This window comes from Bufo bufo, chromosome 7 (genome assembly GCF_905171765.1).
Source record: "Bufo bufo chromosome 7, aBufBuf1.1, whole genome shotgun sequence".
In the NCBI taxonomy this organism is placed as follows: Eukaryota; Metazoa; Chordata; class Amphibia; order Anura; family Bufonidae; genus Bufo; species Bufo bufo.
In genome coordinates this window covers 100088021-100114298 of record NC_053395.1, presented here as the reverse complement: position 1 = coordinate 100114298, position 26278 = coordinate 100088021, and the positions used below count along the sequence as shown (strand labels likewise).

The window sequence follows — 26278 nt, the reverse complement described above, 5'->3', positions numbered from 1 at the left end:
GTTTAATGCCATAAAGAATTCCTCCAACTCCTTGGTGCTTCCCTGCCAGATCATGAATACATCGTCGATGTACCGCGCCCAAAAAAGGCCAACCGTAGAGTGTTTCTTCTGGAGCTCCTTTCTTTTGTCCTCACGCACAACTTCTTCTCCTTTGGAGGGTCCTTCTACCTGCAGCTCCAGGGAACTGCGATGGGGGCGCCTTGTGCTCCCTCTTACGCAAATTTGTTCCTGGGGCTGTGGGAGAGGGACCTTTTCCTGTCAGATCAATACATGTCGATGGACCGCGCCATTTTTTGGGCGCGGTACATAGACGATGTATTCATGATCTGGCAGGGAAGCACCAAGGAGTTGGAGGAATTCTTTATGGCATTAAACAAGAACGCCAAAAACATCAAACTAACGTATAAGTATAGTAAGGAATTTATTGAGTTCCTGGATGTGCAGCTTGAGAGAGGCACTGATGGATGTATAGTGACGAACGTTTTTAGAAAACCTACATCAGTAAACTCATATTTACATGCTTCTTCGTCACATCCTCCACAGATGATTAACTCAATTCCGATTGGACAATACCTACGGGCTCTGAGAATCTGCTCGACGGAGGAAATTTTTGAGCAACAGGCCAAAGTATTAAAGGAGAGATTTACAAGTCGTGGATACAGCCAACGTGCAATTAAAAAGGCCTATAGGAGAGCAATAACATGCTCTAGGCAGGACTTTTTTCTGAAGTCCAAAAGAGTAAGGATAACAAGACACGATACATCACAGGGTACCATGGAAGGTGGATAGAGATGAAAGATATCTTGGAAAAATCATGGCCGATCCTATTAACCGATCCCATCTTGACAAAATTCATAGCACCATATCCTATGATAACGGCTAGACGATCAAAGAATTTGAGAGACCATCTCGTACGCAGCCTGTATGTAAAACAAAAACATCCTTTGTTCCCAGGACTGGGGAAGCTGAAGTGGGGTTTTGTCCCATGCGGGAAATGTATAGCATGCCCAAATATGGAGAGGGCTACCTCTTTTGATGACACAACCAGTACAAAAACCTTTAAAATAACACAATGCCTCACATGCACGAGTACGGCAGTCGTGTATTATGCTAAATGTTCTTGCCCAAAAATTTATGTGGGTTTAACCACAAGAGAACTGAAGGTGAGAGTGCGAGAACATGTCAGAGATATAATGGCAGCAACAGAGGAAGAAGATCTGTGTAATTTAAAACCAGTTGCAAGACATTTTAAGACATATCACGACTGCAATCCTGTGCATTTGAAGGTACGAGCGATTGATTGTGTCATGAAAAACATCAGGGGAGGTAATATCACTAAAAGATTGGGACAGCTCGAGTGCAAGTGGATTTGGAAATTTAATACACTGCACCCGGGCGGTTTGAATGAATCTACTGGGTTCTCCACCTTCCTGTAGGCATTACGGCTCACATGGGTCTCCACACCCAAAAGGGGTTCAATTTATGTATTTTAACTTTGTTTTAATCACTTTCTTTTCCCCTGATCTTCTAGGGTCATCACTGAGTGGACCTTGTGTCCCCGCCTTGCATTCCCCAATCCACATGTAATGTGTGTTGGGAAATGGGATGCGGTGACTGATATATGGACAGACTATGCAATCGATTAACGGATTGATCTAGCATAGTATTGGTTGTAATCTGTGTCCCCCACCTTGCATCTCCCGTTGTGCCTTTTCTGATGCACATCGGGGAATGTGATGTGGTGACCGACATCAAAATGAATGATGGAATACAACAATTGATATATCCATTACATTACACACAGCACATGGGGCTGGGAAGGTCGGACCAATAATCATGTGGTTGAAGGACCTTGCCCCAGTTCTCTCATCTTTTCTTCCCACATCCCCCCCCCCCCCCCCTTCCTTGTGTTTTTTCCTCCCCTTCCCCCCCCCCCCCCTCCCCCTCCTCTCCCCCCCCCCTTCTTTTCCTGGTCTGTCACCTACAACTGGGAAGGGTGATCTATAACAAGACACCATATGAATTTGTATATGTATCTGAGATGATATATTTATTATAATGCACTTGCACTTTTTTTATATTCACTGGTCAACAGTGAAGGATTATATATAATAGAGAGAGATATATATATATATATATATATATATATATATATATATATATATATATCTCTCAAGCTCTCTTTTTATATACTTTCACTTGATTTATGATTCATTAGTTGTATCAATACTGTGGGTCACACATACAACATTTTTTTTATGGATTTTTATATATCCTTTAACAGTCTATGCACTTTGCACTTTTCACCACCAGATTCTAATATTAGATCACTTATAGACTTCTAGTTTTGTTTGGGATGGATGGGTTACGATTTCTATATGATAGATGTATATCTGCTATTATATCGATGAGGGATAAGATGCCCTACCCATCCGTCTATTGGCACTGTGTGGAATAATCTGGTGTGTGACGTGTGTATGTAATGAGTAATTTCGTATATTAATTTTTTCATATTAACTTTTTTTCTTTTCTGTATATCCACATCAAATGATTATTGTATATGTTCTCCAATATATCTAGATTGCTTGTGCATGTCTCTTCTGCCTTTCAAATGTACGTATATACCAATATGATGGATTTGAATCATGTAGTAAGGTTGGATGACATCACCGAGCTGCGACTTTGTTGTGCGCGTTCAAGTGACGTCATCCGGATCACGTGACCAGAAGCGGATCACATGTTTCCGGGTGGTCACGTGTTACTTCAGATGCCGGCATCTAGGAAGTCCAGACAAAATCCGGCGCAGTCCGGTGATGCATGAACTAATGATTACTGGTATGTTGATTGGCTGACATTTATATTTAAACCATGTCCTCCAGTGATGACGCTACCCCCAGACGAAGGTACGCCAAAACGCGTGTTGGGGTTGGCACCATCCTGGAGGAGACTCTGTATGGGTAATTGTCCTGTTTTCCTACAATGTATGATTTCATGCATGCAAAACTTTTTTGATTAATCATGTTCAAGGATAGGGACTCCGTCCATTGTATGTCTCCTCCAGCGATGTTGCTTTTTATCTCCTGCACTGATTCTTTTAATCATGTATGTCGTTAAATTATAAATGTGATTTTGTAATAAAGAATTAATCAGTACCAGCGGTCTGGCATTTTCTATGTAGGTTATTTTTTTTTTCTATAATACATAGTAATACCTCCAAAAATAGTTATTACTTTACATTCCCCATATGTCTACTTCATGTTTGGATCAATTTGGGAATATTTTATTTTTGGGGGATGTTACAAGGCTTAGAAGTTTAGAAGCAAATCTTGAAATTTTCCAGAAATTTACAAAAACCCACTTTACAAAGTGACTTCAGACCTGAACTGGTCCCTAAAGCTTACATAATAGAAACCACCCAAAAATGACTCCATTCTAGAAACTACACCCCTCAAGGTATTCAAAACCGATTTTACAAACTTTGTTAACCCTTTAGGTGTTGCACAAGAGTTATTGGCAAATGGGGATGAAATTTGAGAATTTAAATTTTTGGGCAAATTTTCAATTTTAATCCATTTTTTCCAGTAACAAAGCAAGGTTTAACAGCCCAACAAAATGCTATATTTATTGCCCCGAGTCTGTAGTTTGCAGAAACACCCCATATGTGGCCATAAACTACTGTACGGGCACACAGTAGGGAGTAGAGGGAAAGGTGCGCCGTATGGTTTTTGAAAGGCAGATTTTGCTGGACTGATTTTTCTTTTTTACACCATGTCCCATTTGAAGCCCCCCTGATGCACCCCTAGAGTAGAAACTCCATAAAAGTGACCCCAAGAAACTACACCCCTCAAGGTATTCAAATCTAATTTTACTAACCCTTTAGGTGTTCCACAAGATTTAATGGAAAATAGAGATACAATTTCACTTTTTTGGCAGGGGGTTAAAAACCAAACAAATTTTTTTTTAACTCACCTTAGTCCACTTGATAGCGCAGCCCGGCATCTCCTTCTGTATTCTTTCTTCAGGACCTGGGTAAAGGGCCTTTGATGACGTCACTCCGGTCATCACATGATCCATCACCATGGTAAAAGATCATGTGACGTACCATGTGATGACCGGAGTGACGTCACCAAAGGTCCTTGACCTATAATGAATGCTCACCACAGGTCCTGTTCAGTAAAGGAGACAGAAGGAGATGCCGGCATCGCGATCAAGTGGACTAAGGTGAGTTAAATTATTTTTTATTTTATTTTAACCCCTCCAGCGCTGTTTTACTATATATTCTGTATTCAGATTGCTATTATTTTCCCTTATAACCATGTTATAAGGGAAAATAATAATGATCGGGTCTCCATCCCGATAGTCTCCTAGCAACTGTGCGTGGAAATCGCACCGCATCCGCACTTGCTTGAATATAGAGCATGCTGCGATTTTCACGTAACGCACAAGTGATGCGTGAAAATCACCGCTCATGTGAACAGCCCCATAGAAATGAATGGGTCGGTATTCAGTGCGGGTGCAATACGTTCACCTCACGCATTGCATCCGCGCGGAATACTCGCCCGTGTGAAAGGGGCCTAAGTGTCTATCCCTTTTGTGTCCAGTCTTGTTGTATTTCACTATTATGCGTTTGTTGGCTTGTGGATAAAACGTGGCGATGCCATTTATATACTGGTCAAGAGATATGATGTAATATTTTAATGTGCCAGATAGTTGTTGGTCTATTGTTTAAACCCATTGTTACTGTTTCGATGACATTGCTACCAGTAACTTGTTGTTCGTATCTTTTCTCTTCTTCCTTAATGTATGGATATTTGCATTATTTGAAAAAATATTGAAAATGCTCAGTATAAATGATACTATTGTATTATGCTTTTCAATAATACTTTAAAACACAATTATAAAAAATAAAATAGTAGCTATTAAATAACAAAGTCTAAATATTAGTAAAAAAAATAAATAAAATAACTTGTGTATTTAGGGCTCTTTCACACGAGCGGATCCCGTGCGTGGAATCCACTGCGTGAAGAGTGCCAAGCCCCATTCCGGACAGCAGAGACACGGAACATTAACATGATTGATAATGCTCTTTGCCTTTGAGACCTTTTTACTACAAAATCACAGTGGCAACTTTATCTCACTGATTTTGCAGTAGAAAGATCAGAGAGGCATGGAGCATTATTAATCATGTTAATGCTCCGTGTCTCTCCTGTCCAGAACGGGGCTTGGATCTCTTTCATGCAGCAGATTACCCGCACACCATCCGCTTGTGTGATAGCCCTTACTATCTCTTTAGCATGTGCCCTTTAGGTAACCCATGTGATTCAAGGTAAGCAGCAGCCAGTGATTGGCTGCAGCAGAGACAAACAGGAAGTTTACATGGTTTTACCCAAGACAAGTGGAGGCCAGGGAGCAAGCACTGGTGGATCAGACAAGTATGAATACCAAGCAGGTCCCACCAATGTGAGAGGTCTGGAGATTGGTGCACAACCTCTTGTGGTGACAGGTTTTCTTTAAGGGGTTAAAACAGGGTGTCAATCAAGTTGTATCTGGTTATCAATGACAGAATCAGTGTGGGAAGGGGTAGAGAAGAAAAAATAAATAAATAAATAAAAATGTATCTCAATTTAAAAACAAATATTGTACAAGCTAGAATTCAAACACATTTAGCTTAATAAAGCCACCAAACAACTTACATCTTCTTGCTCATTTGCTGCTATAGATGTAACATAACCAGTAAATCTGCTGTCACTTCCACCATAAATTTCTTGATCGAAATAACCAGTTGAATCAAGCCCGACTCCTTGCGTTTCATCTAGAGTGGCTTTCTTTCCTTGAATTTCACGTATCTGTGCTTCAATGTCTGTAAACGAAAAATATTAACTACAAGTGTAAGTTTTTTTAAATGGTCTATTTAGGACATCTCATAAAAAGGGTAAACATACTAGTCAAAAGTGAATAGAAGACTTAGGCTACTTTCACACTAGCATTCGGGGCTCCGCTTGTGAGCTCCATTTGAAGGCTCTCACAAGCGGCCCGGACGGCATCCGTACTGCACCAATGCATTCTGAGTGGACGCGGATCCGCTCAGAATGCATCAGTCTGGCAGTGTTCAGCCTCCGCTCCGCTCAGCAGGCGGACACCCGAACGCTGCTTGCAGCATTCGGGTGTCCGCCTGGCCGTGCGGAGGCAAACGGATCCGTCCAGACTTACAATGTAAGTCAATGGGGACGGATCCATTTGAAGTTGACACAATATGGCTCAATTTTCAAACGGATCCGTCCCCCATTGACTTTCAATGTAAAGTCTGGACGGATCCATCTGAACAACTGTCACACTTAGAATTTTTTCTAAACTATAATGCAGACGGATCCGTTCTGAACGGATCCAAACGTCTGCATTATAGGAGCGGATCTGTCTGTGCAGACACCAGACGGACCCGCTCTGAACGCAAGTGTGAAAGTAGCCTTAGCAGGATTGCACCTAAATTACAAGTACTTAATTTCCTAGCAAGAATAGGCATGGGGGACTGATCAGAGTTATGGGGGACTCATCTGAAGTCTGAATGGGGGGGGGGGGGGGTCTTATTTATATTGGGGCTCTTATCTGAGGTCTGATTAGGGTATTATTAACATTGGGGGTCTGATCTGATGTCCGATTGGTGTCGGGCCTGACTGGTGGTCTGATCTGAGCTCTAATGAAAAATATTTTTCTTATTGTCCCCCGATAAAAATCTAGGTGCATCTTATGGGCAAAAAAAATAAAAAATTACACTCATCGGTAATCGGATTTTCCAGATCCCCCCACGACAGCACCACAGAGACCGGATCTGCCTCCAGGGACAAGAAACCTGCAGAATAAAAAGGTGGAGCCTCTCTCCAACCTCAGTGGTTTACAGAGCATGAGAGTGACGCCAACCCGAGTTAGTTTATCCAAACATGTAAAAATTCTTTTTTTTTTTTGCTACACCCTGTGCAACTCCACCAGAATCGTGAACACCAGAGAGGGAGTAAGGAAGGGTGCTGTCGTGGGGTCTGGAAAATCTGATTACCGGTGAGTGTAATCATCATTTTTCCCTTCCCCCCACGACAGCACCACAGAGAGCTATTACAGAGAACCCCCGTGGGAAACAACCTCCAGGATCTTTTTCCCCAAATAGAAGATCAGAGACAGGATTTAGCTGAAGCAGATAGTGACGGTAGAAGGTAGAAGACCACGTGGCAGCCTTACAGATTTGCTCAATAGAAACGTTAGCCCTCTCAGCCCAAGATGTAGAAACTGCACAAGTAGAATGTGCCTTCAGAGATAGAGGAGGAGAACTCCCAAAAAAGGAGTAAGCCAAATAAATTACTGTTATAATCCATCTGGCTAGGGAACTTTTTGAGGCCATCTTACCCTTATTAATGCCAGAAAAAAAGAACAAAACAAAGCAGAGGACTTCCTCCAATCTTTGGTTACCTCTAGATAACGCATAAGACAGTGAGAGACCCTTTCTTCCTGGTTTTTGGGCTTAGCAAAAAAAGGACGGAAGAACTATTTCTTGGAGCCTGTTACACTTGGATGGAACTTTTGGTAAAAAATTTGGGTCTGGTCTAACAACCCTATCCTCTAGAATAGACCTAAAAAGGAGGGTTGATACAGATTGCTAGAAGAAGGGTTAGCATAATTCAGGCTGAGGTTAGTGCTACCAACAGGACTAGTTTAAAAAAGGTAAGAAACTTCACTGAACAGGACGTCAAAGGCTCCCTAGTTAAGGCATTTAAATAATAGGTTCAGATCCTGGGGGGGGGGGGGGGGGGGGGGACCTGGGCCCTCTCATTGGAACAATTCTGTCTACTGCCTTGAAGAATCTTACTATCCAAGGGTCAATGGCAAGGTGTGTCGTCGTCCCCCCAGTGTAGAAAGGGACAAAACCTATTACTTTAAGGGTGCTCTTATAAGCTACTGAAGACCCCATAGATAACCCCTTCTGGAGAAACTAGAATCTGAACAGAAAGCTCACAGGGCAAATAACCTGCCTCTATCCTTGAAAAAGTTAGGAATTTCTTCCAAACTCTAGCGTAGATAGAATTTATCACCACTTTCCTACTTTTTAGTAAAGTAGACACTAGGCCTTCCGTGAATCCCTGACTTAGGCTGGTTTCACACTTGCGTTGTCCGGATCCGGCGTGTACACCATTTGCCGGAATTACACGCCGGATCCGGAAAAACGCAAGTGAACTGAAAGCATTTGAAGACGGATCCGTCTTCAAAATGCGTTCAGTGTTACTATGGCACCCAAGACGCTATTAAAGTCCTGGCTGCCATAGTAGTAGTGGGGAGCAGTATACTTACAGTCCGGGCGCTCCAGAATGACGTCAGGGCGCCCCACGCTCATTGATGACGTGATCCATGCGACACGTCATCCATGAGCGTGGGGCGCCCTGACATCACTCTGGAGCGCCCGGGGAGCCGCACGGACTGTAAGTATACTGCTCCCCCGCTCCCCACTACACTTTACCATGGCTGCCAGGACTTTAGCGTCTTGGCAGCCATGGTAACCATTCAGAAAAAGCTAAACGTCGGATCCGGCAATGCGCCGAAACGACGTTTAGCTTAAGGCCGGATCCGGATTAATGCAGCATGCTGCGTTATTTTCTCCGGCCAAAAAACGTTCCGGTCCGGAACTGAAGACATCCTGATGAACCCTGAACGGATTTCTCTCCATTCAGAATGCATTAGGATAAAACTGATCAGGATTCTTCCGGCATAGAGCCCCGACGACGGAACTCTATGCCGGAAGAAAAGAACGCAAGTGTGAAAGAGCCCTAATTAGTAATGACCTCTCAAATTCCAGGCCGTAAGGTGCAGACCCCTGACATTTGGATGACATACTGGGCCCTGCACCAGAAGGTCTGAGATTTTTGGAAGGATCAAGGATCTGAGACTGACATGGACCTCAGAAGAGAAAACCATACCCTCCTTAGCCAGAAGGGGGCAATCATGATTATTCTCGCACCCTCGTCCCTGATCTTTTTGAAGGCTAGAGGAATAAGCTGTAACGGGGGAAAGGCGTAACCTATGGAGTAGTCCCATTTCTGAAGTAAGGCATCCACCCCATCTGGGAATTCTCTTGGGTTGAGAGAACAAAATCTCTCTACCTTCCGGTTCTCTCTGGTGGCAAATAAAGATAGGCAATCCCTCAATCGATCTATGAAGACTGAAGGGTTCGGGGACCATTCCCCCTGTCTCAACTGGTGACGGGCACAGGAAACCTGCCTGGAAGCTTTCCTGGCCTTTTATGTGGAGGGCGGAGAGATGACTGATCCCCCTTCCATATTTTGGAATAACAGCTCTGCTTGCCTCATGAGAAAGACTGATCTGGTACCCCCCTGATGATTTATATACTGTATAAGCTACTGAAGACCGGTTGTCTGACATTATCCTGACATGTTTCAGCTGAATAAAGGGTAACGCTGTCTTTAGAGCCAACATTATTGCTAGCAGCTCTTTTCTGTTTGAGGAGAAAGCCTTCTACATCGGGGACCACGGACCCCGAATGATTTGATCCAAGAAGTGGGCTCCCCATCCCCAAAGGCTGGCATCCGTCGTTACCACTACTGGATCAGGGTCACTCCAAGGAATCCCCCAACTCAGACTGTCTTACCACCAGGACAGATCCTCCAGTGCCTTTCTGGAAATTACTACCTCCGAGTCCAAAGATCCCCCAATCATCCTTAGTGATAGGAGAATTTCGTTCTGAAGTTGTCAAGTATGGAAATGGGCCCATTCCACCACTCGCTAGAATACAGGAAGTTAGTGACCCCAGAACAGACAGCTTTTCGGACTGTCAATTTTGGGGCAGATCGCACCATTTGCAACTTTGCCCGGATGCGTAATATCTTTTCCTCTGTCAGAAAAACTCTGTGCTATTGAATCTAGGAGCAGACCTAGAAATACCGAATGAGTCTTCGTTACAATTCTGGATTTTTTTAGATTTATAATCCATCCTAAATCCTCTAAGATCTGTCACCCTCTGTACTGCCATTACACAATTCTGCCAGCACCTCATCTGCAGACAGCTGTTTCGGGGCGATTGCCCCTCATCAGAGCAGAGAGTACTGGCTTAACTGGGTAGGAGGCCTTTGTCCGAGCAAGGGGGGGGGGGGGGAAACTAACTCTCCTTAGGGAGAGAGCACCTTAATCAGTGTGAGGAGACGTATAGGACAATTTAATATCCAAGTCATGTCTCAAGGCTTATTTTAAGAGCTGAATATTGACTTCTAGGATAGCTGCCTTACATCTGGTGGCATTAGAGGCAAAGCTTGTTAAAAGGTCATTTGCATTTCTTCCCTCCCAGAATTCCAGAGGAGCATGTATGGCCTATAAGTCTCCTCACACTGATTAAGGTGATAAATCTGGCTTCCTTAATCGGAAGTGCATCACCTGGAACCATGGGCGTAGGAAGCAGGGGGGACGGGGCGGACGGATCCCCCCCAGGAAATAATGCAGGGGGGGACAGGTTTGGTCAAATCCCCCCCCCCAGCGGCAGTGTGTGCGGCGGCGGGGCAGGCACTTAGATGAGCGCTTCCATTGTGGAAGCGAAGCGCTCATCTCCATAGTGATCTGACTGTTTGTATCGCCGTCCTCAGGACAGCGATACAAACAGAAGGCTGCGGAGGAGCAGGGCAGGGAGGTGTGTCCCTTTCCTGTTCCTCTGATAGGCTGCCGGCACTACTAGGCCGGCAGCCTATCAGAGGCCGGCGCAGGCGGCGCGATGACGTCATCGCGCCGCCTGAGCCGTACAGCGCTGGAGTCAGGACACAGGCCGGAAGAGTCCTGCATCGCATCGCTCCAAAGAGGTAAGTATAAGTGTTAATTATTTTTTTACTGGCACATAATGGGGGGCCCCCCTATTACTGGCACATGATTGGGGGGGGGGGGGGGGCAGCCGGCCTGTTATTACTGGCACATAATGGGGGGGCCTGGTTATTACTGGCTGATGAGAGGCGCTGGGGCTCTTATCTGAGGTCTGATTGGGGGTCATTCATATTGGGGTCTGAGGTCTTATTAACATTGGGGATCTTATTGGGGCTGTTAGCTGAGGTCTGATTAACATTGGGGGTCTGATTGGTGGTCTGACCTGAGGTGTAATGAAAAATATTTTTTTCTTATTGTGCCCACTTCCAGCCCAGAGCCCAGAGCACTGATCCGGAGCAGCTTGGAGAAAAAGGCCTCACAGTCTCCCACACTGCTTCTGCCCGGCCAAGCCAGCACCCCTGAGTCTTCAGAACTGTAAGTTTATACCCGGCGAGCAAAAATGCTGTCCCCCCCAGATTTTTGGGGGTTCCTACACCCATGCCTGGAACACACGCCTTACTTGAAGTGACGTTCACTTTTCGTGATGTCTCCTCCTCCTCCTCCTCTGGACCGCATGTACAGGAAAACTAGCGCTTGGAAGACCCAATCCACGCTGGGTCCCGGCCGCATTCGGAGGAATAAAACACCCGACATGGGGCCGCTTCCATTACAATGTGCTCCCGCGTGGCCTCAATCCTACTTAGGAGTGCACACGCACCTGCCGCAAAAGCCCTGTGTCAGCCTAGACTACCACCGGCTCTTAGGGTCCTGCCAGACCAACATATGGGCGATAGACCCCAGCAGGTATGTGCCACATAGCCCTCCAGAGACTCTCTGGGACTTGCATGCCATGGGCAAGAACCTGAAAGAAGACTGCAAGTCTCCCACTCCAGGGACAGAAAACCACTGAGGTGGGAGAGGCTTCACATTTTTATTCTGCAGGTTTCCTGTCCCTGGAAGCGGACCCTCTCTCTGTGGTGCTGTCGTGGGGGAAGGGAAAAATATGGCATTATAATATATATATAGCTTTAAAGAAAAAAAGAAAAAAAAACAAACAAGTCTCTCCTGGGACATGGACCAGGGATCTCTAAAAATTGGGTACACCACTATACCAGTAAGTTATAACATCACCACTGAGATTCATTTGTTTCCATGCTTATTATATGACACATATTGCTGGTGTATTTCTAATCATATGTTGTGCTTGGGAATAAGGCCTCATGCACACAAACATTTTTTTTCCGTGTCCGTTCCGTTTTTTTGGTGGACCGTATACGAAAACATTCATTTCAATGGGTCGCAAAAAAAAAAAAAAAAAAAAAAACACACACAGAAGGTACTCTGTGTACATACCGTTTCTGTAAGTCATATTTCCGTTCCGCAAAAAAAATAGAACACGTCCCATTACTGAATGCACACAGACATCATCCGTATTTCTTGCGGATACATTTTTGTGGACCGCAAAATACATACGGTCGTGTGCATGAGGCCTAAAGCAGTAATATGTATATTAGCTTTCTGAGCAGACCTCAGTGTGGTAAAGCCATAATACATAGCGATATGATATTGCTAGCACACAGCTCTTGGACAGGGCTCTGCCCTCACAGCCTCCTGTCAATCAAGGGGAGAGGGGGTGTTCAGAACAGTTCTCAGACCATTCAGCCCTGCCTCTTAGTGCTCAAATTGCTCATTTGCAAATGAATAAAACACAGATTTCTCTGCAGCTGTTTAGCATACAGACAAAACGGTATTGTTTTAATCAGCAAGATGAGCCCTACCAGGCAGTATGTGCAAGTGCTTGCAGCGGTTTTGTGTCCGGCTTGGGAACGCAACAAAACGCATTCTGATGCGCTCCATTCCAGTTCAATTTAATCCCAATTGACAATGAATGAGGACAAAACTGAAGCGTTTTCCTCTGACGGATCTCAAAATGGAAAGGAAAAAAAAATAAAAAAATAAGATGTGAAAGTAACCTTAAAGAGGACCTTTCACCACTCCTGACATTCCTGTTCTAATAGCTCCATGCATTCCCCACGTACTAACAATTCTGGAGCAATAAATGAATGGCACAACATAGAGACATAAGAATAGTCTTATGTCTATGTTGTGCCATTCATTTATTATTTGCACTTTAAGTTATGAATGAATTGGTATTAGCCTTCATTAAGGGTACAGAGAGGAGGTGTACCTGCATAGACTCACTCTATCCAATCAGTGCTGCCATTTTCAGACTGTGCAGGTACCCCCCACCCTAACTTGTTACCTCCCCTCTGTACCCTTAATGAAAGCTAATAGCAATTATTTGATAACGTCTAGTAGAAATAATTAAAGGAATGGCACAACATACAGACATAAGAACAGATGCTCCAGAATTGTTAGTAAGTGGGGAATGTATGTAGCTATTAAAATTGGTAGGTCATGAGAGGTGAAAGGTCCTCTTTAAAAGGAGATTTCTCCACCGGCTGAAGTCTCTTTCCTTTCCCCGATTCCTCCCCCCCCCCACCATCTATCATTCTGATAACGTCCCCCGACCACAACTCGTTACTTCATAAATGGACACATAGAACATGCCTATTTAGTAACTATGCCTCCAGCCCCACTCAGTAGTCATTTCCATTTAGGCCCCAGTAGATATAATGTCCCCCAGTTGTACCCTCTGTAAATATAATGCCCTTAGTAGTGGCATCTTCACATATAATGTCCCCCATTAGCAGCTTAACAACAAAAAACATACAACACTCACTTTCTTCGATGCAAGCCCCTGCTGGCCTGTGAACCTTTATGCCTGTGTCAGAGAGCAGGCGGTCCCTCATGTTATTGTCAATAGGCCACTAGGCATGACTATGAGAATCATAGGCCTCAATCTTAGCGGCCTTCAACAGGCATGAGCCCCCCTAGCATTGGCTGCCTGAGATGCAGCAGTGGCCGTGCCGGGGGCAGGAGCTACACAGGTGCCGGGGAACAGGATAAGTATAACCTATATGAGGGGCCCAGGCATTTGGGGGGGGGGGGAGGAGGAGATATTTTACACCTTGGGGGGGGGGGGGGGGGAGGAGATATTTTACACCTTGGATAACCCCTTTGAGAAGATAAGGCTGAAAGGTAGGACACAGGAGCAAATGATTCCTGTCCCAATCATAGCCAGCAAGGATGTTTGCCCACTGCTCCCTTCATGTGGGAGAGGTGCACATCCTCATGATAGGAGGGGGTTCCCGGCAGTCCCACTGATCAATATGAAACCTACCGGTAGCTTTTGGATAGGTGATGAACTTAAAACTTCGCACAAAGAATCCCCTATAAGCCCTTACCTTTTTCTTTTTTATACAGTGTTTGCCAGTAAGGAGCTGTCTTGGCTGGCATCCATATACTCTCCAAGTATCCAAAAATGGTGTTATAAAAGGATCATCGCTGCCCAAATACACACACAGCAACAAGTTCACAACATGCAACAGTAATATCATCCGTGTCCGTCCTACAAGTCCAGGTACAGAAACCATCCACTCGTATCACAGCCGATGAGAAACGGCGTCTTAAAATAAAAAGCCTCATCGCATTTCAGCATGACCACGAAAATCCATGACGCCATTATACAATCCTCACACTAAACTTTGCAAGCTCACCGTTACCCTAAATCGATCAATAACTTGAGTACTCTACATCGACACCCGTTAAAGCAAATTTTCATCTCTACCTCAACATCAAATACAAGATTTTCCCGTTTGCTAATCTTACCTTCGTGTGTTTTAGCGATCTTCGCCATGTTGTCTAAGACCTCTACAACGGAAACAGAATGTCCAACAGCTTCCGCTGCACAATATGACCGCAACCGCGCATGCGCCTGGGATTGTATTATGACGTCGATCAGTTTCTGTCTACTTTGCTAACCAGGAAGTTTAGTTATGGGGTGAGTCTCGCCTAAAATGGCGCGTGGGTGTTTGTGGCTGAATATAGCTGTGCAGACACTTTGTAATCTTCGCGTGAGGAATAATGCTGGTAGAACAAAATATTACATGTAAAAACATCGCGTGGGTTGTCAGATCTGCTTTGCAGAATTATCTATTCTAAACTAAGCATTAGTGATCTGTTTAGGGTTGTGGCTAAATCCCATTCACTGTAACGACCTGGTGCTATTAGTGATGTGATTCCAGTCATGGGAAATAGCTGGCTGTTTCTCATCATTTGTAGGGACCGTTCCTGCCGCCCCTTTTATTCTGCTCTTGACCTGTGGTAGTATTTACCGGCTTCACAGGTCCCCTTGTCAGTAAGGACTAGAGTTGTTGCGATACCAATTTTTTTATTCGGTTTCGATACCATGAAAAAGTATTGCGATACTCGATACCATTCGATACCACGTGAAAAAAAAAAAAGACACATGCATTCTGCATTTTAAAAAATGGCGAATCGCGCAGTATTTTTTTATTTTTTCTGTTCTGGCGTTCACCGCATAGATTTTTTTTATATTTTAATAGTTTGGACTTTTCTGACGTGGCAATATGTAATATGTTTATTATTTATACATTTTATATGTGAAATTGGGAAAAGGGGGTGATTCATACTTCATATGTTGGTGGGGTATTTTTTTCCTTTTTTTTTTACACTTTTTATTTAATAACGATTCCCCCCCCTAGGGGCCAGAACCTGGGATCTTTTCATCCCTTGTCCTATTCACCCTGATAGAGCTCTATCAGGGTAATTAGGACTTCACACTGTCCCTGCTGCTCTGTGCTCTGTGCACACAGCATCACGGATGTTACCATGGCAGCCAGGGCTTCAGTAGCGTCCTGGCTGCCATGGCAACTGATCGGAGCCCCAGGCTTACACAGCTGGGGCTCCGATCAGAAGCTGCCACTGCACCACCAATGAGGGGGAGGGGAGAGGACCTTGTGGCCACTGCCACCAATGATTTTAATACTGGGGTGGTAGAGAGGGGCCGGCACCAATGATTTTAATGGGATGCGGGGTTGAGGGGGGGGGGGGGGGAGAAGGGGCACACTGCACCACCAATGATAATTACCCCTTAATACAGGAGGCGGGTGTCAGGGGCAGGATGCCGGCAATGCGATTCTGCTACCGGCACCCGCCTCCTGTATTATGGGTTAAAGTCTACTTTTCCTGGGTCCAGACTTTCAGTATTAGGCTACACAGAGCGGCGCCCAGCGATGTCCCAGCACTTACTATTATTCCTGGGCGCCGCTCCGTTCGCCCGCTGTGCCCCATTACTGTCTCCTCTCCTGCTCCACATGCTGATTACTATCGGAGGGATGGGGAGGAGACATCAGCTTCACTAGTGGGCGTTCCTTCTCCCTGGCTGTAGCGCTGTCCAATCGCAGCGCAGGAAGGAACGCCCACTAGAGAAGCTGATGTCTCCTCCCCATCCCTCCGATAGTAATCAGCATGTGGAGCAGGAGAGGAGACAGTAATGGGGCACAGCGGGCAAACGGAGCGGCGCCCAGGACTAATGGTGAGTGCTGGGACATCGCTGGGCGCGGCTCTGTGTAGGAAAAGTACTATCATTGATGGCGCAGTGCGCCCGCCCCTCCTCCACCCCTCTCTTCTCATTGGTGGCAGCGGCGGCAGCAGCACAGGGGGAGGGAGAGACTGCTTCCTTCTCCCCGTGCTGCTGAGAGAACATGAGCGCGCTGAGAGCAGCGCTCTCATGTTCAGAGATACTAGACTGCGCAGAAGCGCAGCCCAGTATCGAAAAAATGGAAATCCCGGTATCGTATCGATACCGGGACAGAAGTATCGATTGGGTATCGAAATTTCGATACCCGCAACAACCCTAGTAAGGACCTGCCCATTATCCATGTACAGTAGCACTTCTACTTGAATACAGTGTGTTATAATGTGCAATAAAGTTACATAGGTGACTAGAGTATAATAAGCATCTTCAATGTTTTATTTCTAGCAATATTTTTAAATCAACAATATAAATTTGACTTCTGAGGGCTCTACACCAAAGTGCTCAACAGAAATGTCTGCTCATGTGATGTTCATGGTAAAGCGCTCATTACAACCATAGCGCCACCGCTGTAGTTTCCTGGAAGTTAATATTAAAGGGCTTCTGTCAACCCACGAAACCGTTTTTTTTTTTTGCTTAATAATAATCCCTACACTGCGATTTATCCATACATAAGTAAAATAATAATTTTGGTTCAGTAGAATTTGCTAAAACCCTATTTTTATAATATGTAAATTACCTTGCTACCAGCAAGTAGGGCGGCTACTTGCTGGTAGCAGCCGCATCCTCCGATGGTAATGACGCCCCCTCTGCTTGTTGATTGACAGGGCCAGCGGACGGGATCGTTCTCCGCTGGCCCTGCCTGTTTTCATTCAATATCTGGCGCCTGCGCCGTGGCCGTACCTATCTTCAACCGGCGCAGGCGCACTGAGAGGCGGCCGCTTCATCCTCAATGCGCCTGCGCCGGGTGTAGATGTGACTTCATCGGCGCAGGCGCATTGAGGATGAAGCGGCCGAGTGAGTGGCCGCCTCTCGGTGCGCCTGCGTCGATTGAAGATAGGTACGGTCGCGGCGCAGGCACCAGATATTGAATGAAAACAGGCAGGGCCAGCGGAGAAAGATCCCGTCCGCTGGCCCTGTCATTCAACAAGCAGAGGGGGCGTCATTACCATCGGAGGATGCGGCTGCTACCAGCAAGTAGCCGCCCTACTTGCTGGTAGCAAGGTAATTTACATATTATAAAAATAGGGTTTTAGCAAATTCTACTGAACCAAAATTATTATTTTACTTATGTATGGATAAATCGCAGTGTAGGGGTTATTATTAAGCAAAAAAAAACGGTTTAGTGGGCTGACAGAAGCCCTTTAAACACTGTTTATTACAAAACTAAATGATTTGAAATTTTTCATTTGTCCCACATCTTCCATTAGTTTTTTCTTGTAGGTTAACATTGAGATTACACATAATTTTACTGTGAACGTTGGAAAACAAAGGGGTCATGTGCAAGGGGCCTTAGTAATGGGATCGACTCACATAGAAGTGTTTATTTCCCATACTCCAAAAGGAACTTTTACATATCTTTTTTTTTTTTTTCCAATTTTTTTTTTATTTTCCAGGAAAAGACATGTACAGATTAAGTTCAAAACGTAATTTGTTGGTTACAGATCATTTCCATAAAACAGACATTGATGACTATTTCACAAAAAAGTCAGTTAGAAAACAAAAGATTCATACAATTCGATCCTCAATGTCAATTATTCATTTTCAAAACCTTTTATTTAAGAGTCCCCCTCCCAGATCTGAGAAGACTAAAAAAGTGTTCCGTACAATATTTAGATAATTCTTATTCTCCGTGTAGTGTATAGCGTGTCGTAGTTGTTCATATCGGAATTTATCAATGAATCCTAATGTAATGTCTGGTAGGATTTCGTTTAAGGGCTTAATCTGTCCTTTATGGAAAACCTGTGCAATTAAATATATCCCATATTTTTCCCAATATTCAACATCACCCAGTTGCATAACTTGTGGTAAGTGTGCATTCCCCCACAATGGGGTGTACTGCACTGCTTCAGATACGCCCACCATATCTCTAACTTGTTGCCAAATATACCCAAGCATTCTACTGAACGGGTTCATTATTGTTTTCTTCTCGATAATACCATTTTCGAGAATGTGAAAAAGATCCTCCCAGGGTCTACAGTGCTCCCCAAAAATAGGCCGAATGCATTTATTCTTTCGATTCCTCACACACCATTTCAATTGGGCAGCTATATAATATCCTTTTAGAAAAGGGACAGAGATTCCACCCTCTTCTTTATACAAATATTGTATCTTAATTCTAACTCGTTTGCGGCCCCATATCAGTTCATTGAAGAGGGTCTCTAGCTTATTAAAAAACTTATCTTCTATCGTTATTGGGCTAGCATTAAATACGTATAGTAACATTGGTAGTAACGTCATTTTTATAAGGGCTATGCGGTTGATTTGTGACAAGGGGAGTTTTAGCCATGTTCTAATTTTTTCCTTAACTCTATCTATTATTGGAAGTATATTCAATTTCGTGTAATGTTCCAGTTTGGTCCCTATCTGGATGCCTAGATATAATAAGGAGTCTGCTGGAGTCAATATGCTAACCCGAAAATTATGACCAGGCGGGACCGGACTTCTTAACCCCTTAAGGACCGGGCTCATTTTCACCTTAAGGACCAGGCCATTTTTTGCAAATCTGACCAGTGTCACTTTAAGTGCTCATAACTTTAAAACGCTTTGACTTATCCAGGCCATTCTGAGATTGTTTTTTCGTCACATATTGTACTTCATGACACTGGTAAAATGAAGTAAAAAAAATTTTTTTTTTTGCACAAAAAAATACCTAATTTACCAAAAATTTGAAAAAAATTAGCAAATTTCAAAGTTTCAGTTTCTCTACTTCTGTAATACATAGTAATACCCCAAAAAATTGTGATGACTTTACATTCCCCATATGTCTACTTCATGTTTGAATTGTTTTGGGAATGATATTTTATTTTTTGGGGATGTTATAAGGCTTAGAAGTTTAGAAGCAAATCTTGAAATTTTTCAGAAATTTACAAAAACTCAATTTTTAGCGACCAGTTCAGGTCTGAAGTCACTTTGCGAGGCTGATTTTTGGAAGGCTGATTTTTATGGACTGGTTTTTTGACACCATGTCACATTTGAAGCCCCCTGATGCACCCCTAGAGGAGAAACTCCCTAAAAGTGACCCCTTCTAAGAAACTACACCCCTCAAGGTATTCAAAACTGATTTTACATACGTCGTTAACCCTTTAGGTGTTGCACAAGAGTTATTGGCAAATGGGGATGAAATTTGAGAATTTCATTTTTTTGCCTAATTTTCAATTTTAACCCATTTTTTCCACTAACAAAGCAAGGGTTAACAGTCAAACAAGATTGTATCTTTATTGCCCTGACTCTGCCGTTTACAGAAACACCCCATATGTGGCCGTAAACTACTGTACGGGCACACAGTAGGGCGTAGAGTGAAAGGTGCGCGGTTTGGTTTTTTGGAAGGCAGGTTTTGCTGGACTGGTTTTTTGACACCATGTCCCATTTGAAGCCCCCCTGATGCACCCCTAGATTAGAAATTCGATAAAAGTGACCCCATCTAAGAAACTACACCCCTCAAGCTATTCAAAACTGATTTTACAAACTTTGTTAACCCTTTAGGTGTTGCACAAGATTTAATGGAAAATAGAGACACAATTTCAAAATTTCACATTTTTGGCAGATTTTCCATTTTAATATTTTTTTTCCAGTTACAAAGCAAGGGTTAACAGCCAAACAAAACTCAATATTTATGGCCCTTATTCTGTAGTTTACAGAAACACCCCATATGTGGTCGTAAACCGCTGTACGGGCACACGGCAGGGCGCAGAAGGAAAGGAATGCCATACGGTTTTTGGAAGGCAGATTTTGCTGGACTGTTTTTTTTGACACCATGTCCCATTTGAAGCCCCCCTGATGCACCCCTAGAGTAGAAACTCCAAAAAAGTGACTCCATTTTAGAAACTACGGGATAGGGTGGCAGTTTTGTTGGTACTAGTTTAGGGTACATATGATTTTTGGTTGCTCTATATTACACTTTTTGTGCAGCAAGGTAACAAGAAATAGCTTTTTTGCCACGTTTTTTTTTTGTTATTTACAACATTCATCTGACAGGTTTTATCATGTGGTAATTTTATAGAGCAGGTTGTCACGGACGCGGCGATACCTAATATGTATACAATTTTTTTTATTTATGTAAGTTTTATTCAATAACTTCATTTTTAAAACCAAAAAAATGTTTTAGTGTCTCCATAGTCTAAGAGCCATAGTTTTTTCAGTTTTTGGGCGATTATCTTGAGTAGGGTCTCATTTTTTGTGGGAGGAGATGACGGTTTGATTGGCACTATTTTGGGGTGCATATGACTTTTTGATCGCTCGCTATTACACTTTTTGTGACGTAGGATGGCAAAAATGGCTTTTTTTACACCGTTTTTGTTTTTATTTTTTTACGGTGGTCACCTGAGGGGTTAGGTCATGTGATATTTTTATAGAGCCGGTCGATACGGACGCGGCGATACCTAATATGTATACTTTTGATTTTATTTATGTAAGTTTTATACAATAACTTCATTTTTAAAACCAAAAAAATCATGTTTTAGTGTTTCCATAGTCTAAGAGCCATAGTTTTTTCAGTTTTTGGGCGATTATCTTGAGTAGGGTATGATTTTTTGCGGGATGAGATGATGGTTTGATTGGTACTATTTTGGCGTACATGCAACTTTTTTGATCACTTTTATTACCTTTTTTGGGAAGTAAGGTGGGCAAAATTTCAATTTTCTCATAGTTTTTATTTTTTTATTTTTATGGCGTTCACCGTGCGGGGAAAGTAACGTGACCGTTTTATAGTTCAGGTCGTTACGGACGCGGCGATACCTAATATGTGTAGTGTATTTTATTTTTTTAATTTTTATTCAGTGATAAATGTTTTTTTTTTTTCTTAACTTTTTTCACTTTTTTTTACATTTTTGTGACCCAGACCCACTTGGTTCTTGAAGATCCAGTGGGTCTGATGTCTGTATAATACAGTACAGTACAATATATATTGTTCTGTACTGTATTTTACTTACACTGAACAGATCTATGCTTTTAGCATAGATCTGTTCAGCACCATGGACAGCAGGACGCCTGAGCAGGCGTCCTGTTGCCATGGGAACCTTCCCCGTCTGCCACAACTTCGCAGACGGGGAAGGGTAAGCACAGGGCTGAGGGGGGCTCTCTGGGGGCTCTCTCCCTCTCCATCGGGGGGCTGCAAAGGCACAGCAGCCCCCCGATGGAGAGGGAGGGAGCTCCCTGACCGATGACAGTTAACTTTTTCCATACAGCGGTCCGTACGGACCGCGGTATGGAAAGGGTTAAACGGCTGACATCTTCACAGATATCAGCCGTTTATACCAGGCTGGCACCCTGGTATACCCACTAGAAGCCAACGATCGTTCATGGGGAGGCGGGCGGGGGATCGCCCCCACCGCATGCGACACCCCCCCCCCCCCCCCCGCACCACCCTCCGGCATAAAATCGTGCAGGGGTGCAGGGGGGGTGAAAAATATTTATTTTAGCCACTCTAAAGTTTCTGATCCCCGCGGTCAGGGACCGCGGCGATCAGAAACTGCAAAAAGCGCAGCAAACCGCAGGTCTGAATTGACCTGCGGTTTGCTGCGATCGCCGATACGGGGGGGTCAAATGACCCCCCCCTGCATTGTTACGGGATGCCGGCTGAATGATTTCAGCCGAAATCCCGTTCCAATTAACCCCTGGGGCGCCGGAATACAGATTTTAAGTCATGACGTACCGGTACGTCCTGGGTCCTTAAGGACTCGGGAAATAGGGCGTACCGGTACGTCCTGGGTCCTTAAGGGGTTAATGGGAGAAATTTTGATTTTTCCCAGTTTATCTCATATCCAGATAGGCATCCAAATTCGTCCAGACTTTCCATAACCCTGGGCAAATTCATATACCCCCTCCCCAAAAAAAGTAACGTATCGTCCGCATAGAGACTTATTTTGTCAATTTCTCCCTCGCACCCAAAACCCGGTATTTCCCAATCTGCTCTGATTTTACATGCCATTGGCTCCAAGAACAACGAGAAGAGCAAGGGGGAGATGGAACAGTATTGACCCAAGAAAGAGTCGCTAGAACCACCTTATAAATGCACATCCGACAATAAATCCGTATAAAAATATATAAAGTTTATTAGACACACCAACAGACACATAAAAAAATTGTATACAATTAGAGCAAAGTGCGGTATGCAGTAAATGTGTAACCAGCACATACAGGTCCACTGAGTAGCCAAAACATAGGCAAAAATAATATACCAGCATATACAGATTTCAATGTAAAATATAAAGCAAATGTACCATAGGGTAAGACCTCTTAAAGATGCAGACAGACCTGAAATAGGGTCACAATCAAAGAGCCAAACCTACATGAAAAGCTGGTGCAGTGAAAAATTAGAAAGCGCCCAACGCGTATCGCCGGAGCAATCCGGCTTCCTCAGGGGTCAAGGGTCAAATGCCGGGGCATCACCTTATATGAGATAATAGATCATATTCAAATAGTATTCACCTGTGCAGCAGAGATCAAACATTAAACGTCATATGCAAGCGTGCGGGACGAGGCATGACCGGAAGCAGGAAGTCCATGTGAATCACAGGTGGAACGCATATGGAGAAGAGCAAGGGGGAGAGGGGGCAACCCTGACGTGTTCCTCGGGTCAGGGGGAAGGGGACAGAGTATTCACCATTGATTCGGACCCTGGATACCGGGTTTTGATACAGAATACGAACCCATCTGGAGAAATATTCGCCTATTTTCACCCGGGACATTACTCTCCAGAGGAAGGGCCACTCCACCCTGTCGAAGGCCTTGGCGGCGTCCAAGGACAGGATGGAGCAGTCCTCCCCATCCCCCATCTGGACATTCAGGAAGGCCCTCCTTACGTTGTCCTGTATGTTCCTTTTGGTAATGAACCCAGTTTGGTCCGCATGGACGACTTTCTGGATAACTGTTTTTAATCTATTGGCTAACAATTTGGCAAGGATTTTATAATCTGTGTTCAACAGAGAGATGGGCGATAGGATGTGACTGACAGCGGATCTTTCCCTCTTTTGGGGATTAATGTGATGGTTGCTTCCATCCATGAGGGGGGTAGGGAACCCATTATCCATGATTGGTTTAATACCTCCAACATTTGGGGAAGGATAATTCCCTCATGTTTTCGGTATAATTCGAATGGAAAGACATCCACCCCTGGGGATGTATTACCCTTAATAGATTGCAACGTAATTTGTAGCTCGATCAGTTGGATAGGTCTATTCAACCAGTCAATATCTTGTTGGTCAAATTCAGGGATCTTAATGTTGTCTAGGTATTGATCTATTTTTCCTCCCTGATTTTTAGACCCAGCTTGATATAGCGTCGAGAAATATCGGGTAAATTCCCTTAGAATATCATCAGGGTCTCGTAGAATGTTTCCTGCCTCTGTCCTAATTCTGGTGATATTATTACTCCCCCTTTGATTTTTTACTATCATGGATAACAGTCTACTTGGCTTGCCGGACTCGCTAAAGGTTCTCAACCCTGAGAAGAACATTTTATTCTGTGCTTTTTTACAGTCAGGTCCATAAATATTGGGACATGGACACAATTCTAACATTTTTGGCTCTATACACCACCACAATGGATTTGAAATGAAACAAATAAGATGTGCTTTAACTGCAGACTGTCAGCGTTAATTTGAGGGTATTTACATCCAAATCAGGTGAACGGTGCAGGAAATACAACAGTTTGCATATGTGCCTCCCACTTGTTAAGGGACCAAAAGTAATGGGACAGAATAATAATCATAAATCAAACTTTCACTTTTTAATACTTGGTTGCAAATCCTTTGCAGTCAATTACAGCCTGAAGTCTGGAACGCATAGACATCACCAGACGCTGGGTTTCATCCCTGGTGATGCTCTGCCAGGTCTCTACTGCAACTGTCTTCAGTTCCTGCTTGTTCTTGGGGCATTTTCCCGTCAGTTTTGTCTTCAGCAAGTGAGATGCATGCTCAATCGGATTCAGGTCCGGTGATTGACTTGGCCATTACATAACATTCCACTTCTTTCCCTTAAAAAACTCTTTGGTTGCTTTTGCAGTATGCTTTGGGTCATTGTCAATCTGCACTGTGAAGCGCCGTCCAATGAGTTCTGAAGCATTTGGTTAAATATGAGCAGATAATATTGCCCGAAACTCTTCAGAATTTATCCTGCTGCTTTTGTCAGCAGTCACATCATCAATAAATACAAGAGAAGTAGTTCCATTGGCAACCATACATGCCCACGCCATGACACTACCACCACCATGCTTCACTGATGAGGTGGTATGCTTAGGATCATGAGCAGTTCCTTTCCTTCTCCATACTCTTCTCTTCCCATCACTCTGGTACAAGTTGATCTTGGTCTCATCTGTCCATAGGATGTTGTTCCAGAACTGTGAAGGCTTTTTTAGATGTCGTTTGGCAAACTCTAATCTGGCCTTCCTGTTTTTGAGGCTCACCAATGGTTTACATCTTGTGGTGAACCCTCTATATTCACTCTGGTGAAGTCTTCTCTTGATTGTTGACTTTGACACACATACACCTACTTCCTGGAGAGTGTTCTTGATCTGGCCAACTGTTGTGAAGGGTGTTTTCTTCAACAGGGAAAGAATTCTTCGGTCATCCACCACAGTTGTTTTCCATTTTCTTCCAGGTCTTTTGGTGTTGCTGAGCTCACTGGTGCGTTCCTTCTTTTTAAGAATGTTCCAAACAGTTGTTTTGGCCACGCCTAATGCTTTTGCTATCTCTCTGATGGGTTTGTTGTGTTTTTTCAGCCTAATGATGGCTTGCTTCACTGATAGTGACAGCTCTTTGGATCTCATCTTGAGAGTTGACAGCAACAGATTCCAAATGCAGATAGCACACTTGAAATGAACTCTGGACCTTTTATCTGCTCATTTTAATTGGAATAATGAGGGAATAACACACACCTGGTCATGGAACAGCTGAGAAGCCAATTGTCCCATTACTTTTGGTCACTTAACAAGTGGGAGGCACATATGCAAACTGTTGTAATTCCTGTACCGTTCACCTGATTTGGATGTAAATACCCTCAAATTAAAGCTGACAGTCTGCAGTTACAGCACATCTTGTTTGTTCCATTTCTAATCCATTGTGGTGGTGTATAGAGACAAAAATGTTAGAATTGTGTCCATGTCCCAATATTTATGGACCTGACTGTATATAGATATTGTTTATATTCATCTTGTACTTTTTTTAATTGAAGTTGTTTTTCTGGGGTGTTTACATGGGTGATCTCGTTCATTATCTGGTCGAGCATACCTTCTATTTCTTTTTGAGTTTGAGCAAAGGCATTTTTCTGTTTCCTGATTTGGTGTGAATATATACCCCGAAGGTATGCCTTAAGCGAGTCCCAAACCATATGAATGTGTGTTGAGTTAACGTTATCGCTCCAAAAGAGCTTTATTTCTTCGTTAATCTTATCCAAATCCCTTATTAATGTCATCCAATGGGGGTTAAGTTTAAAAATTCTATTTTTGTTTGGTTTATTAGGACTATCCAATATTACCATAACCGGGCTGTGGTCAGAAACACCGTGACGTTCATAATTCATTTTTTTAACCCTATTAATGAGCCCGGGGCTGGCGAGGGCCAGATCAACTCGCGACATGGACCTATATGTGTTGCTAAAACATGAAAATACTTGCTTATTTCCATAAAGAGATCGCCATATGTCGACCAATGCCATTTCTTTACACATTCTAGATAGTACAGTACTTGATCCAAGATTTGATTCATAATTAGTTATAGTGGAAATCCTATCTTTTTTAATGTCCATGACCGAGTTGAAGTCGCCC

General features: G+C 43.6%; 1 protein-coding gene across 2 annotated transcripts in view; it reads right to left on the bottom strand.

The window, feature by feature from the left end:
• The window catches only part of SF3B1 (splicing factor 3b subunit 1), a 203636-nt gene extending 188982 nt beyond the window's left edge, over positions 1-14654 (bottom strand). For both annotated transcript variants that reach the window (XM_040441882.1, XM_040441883.1), the window contains exons 1-2: positions 14569-14654; positions 5694-5860 (exon numbers count right to left, since the gene is read on the bottom strand). In XM_040441882.1, the coding sequence (XP_040297816.1) occupies positions 5694-5860; positions 14569-14596 (195 nt within the window). In that variant the 5' untranslated portion in view covers positions 14597-14654. The remainder of the gene's footprint in view (positions 1-5693; positions 5861-14568) is intronic.
• Positions 14655-26278: the final 11624 nt, after the last annotated feature.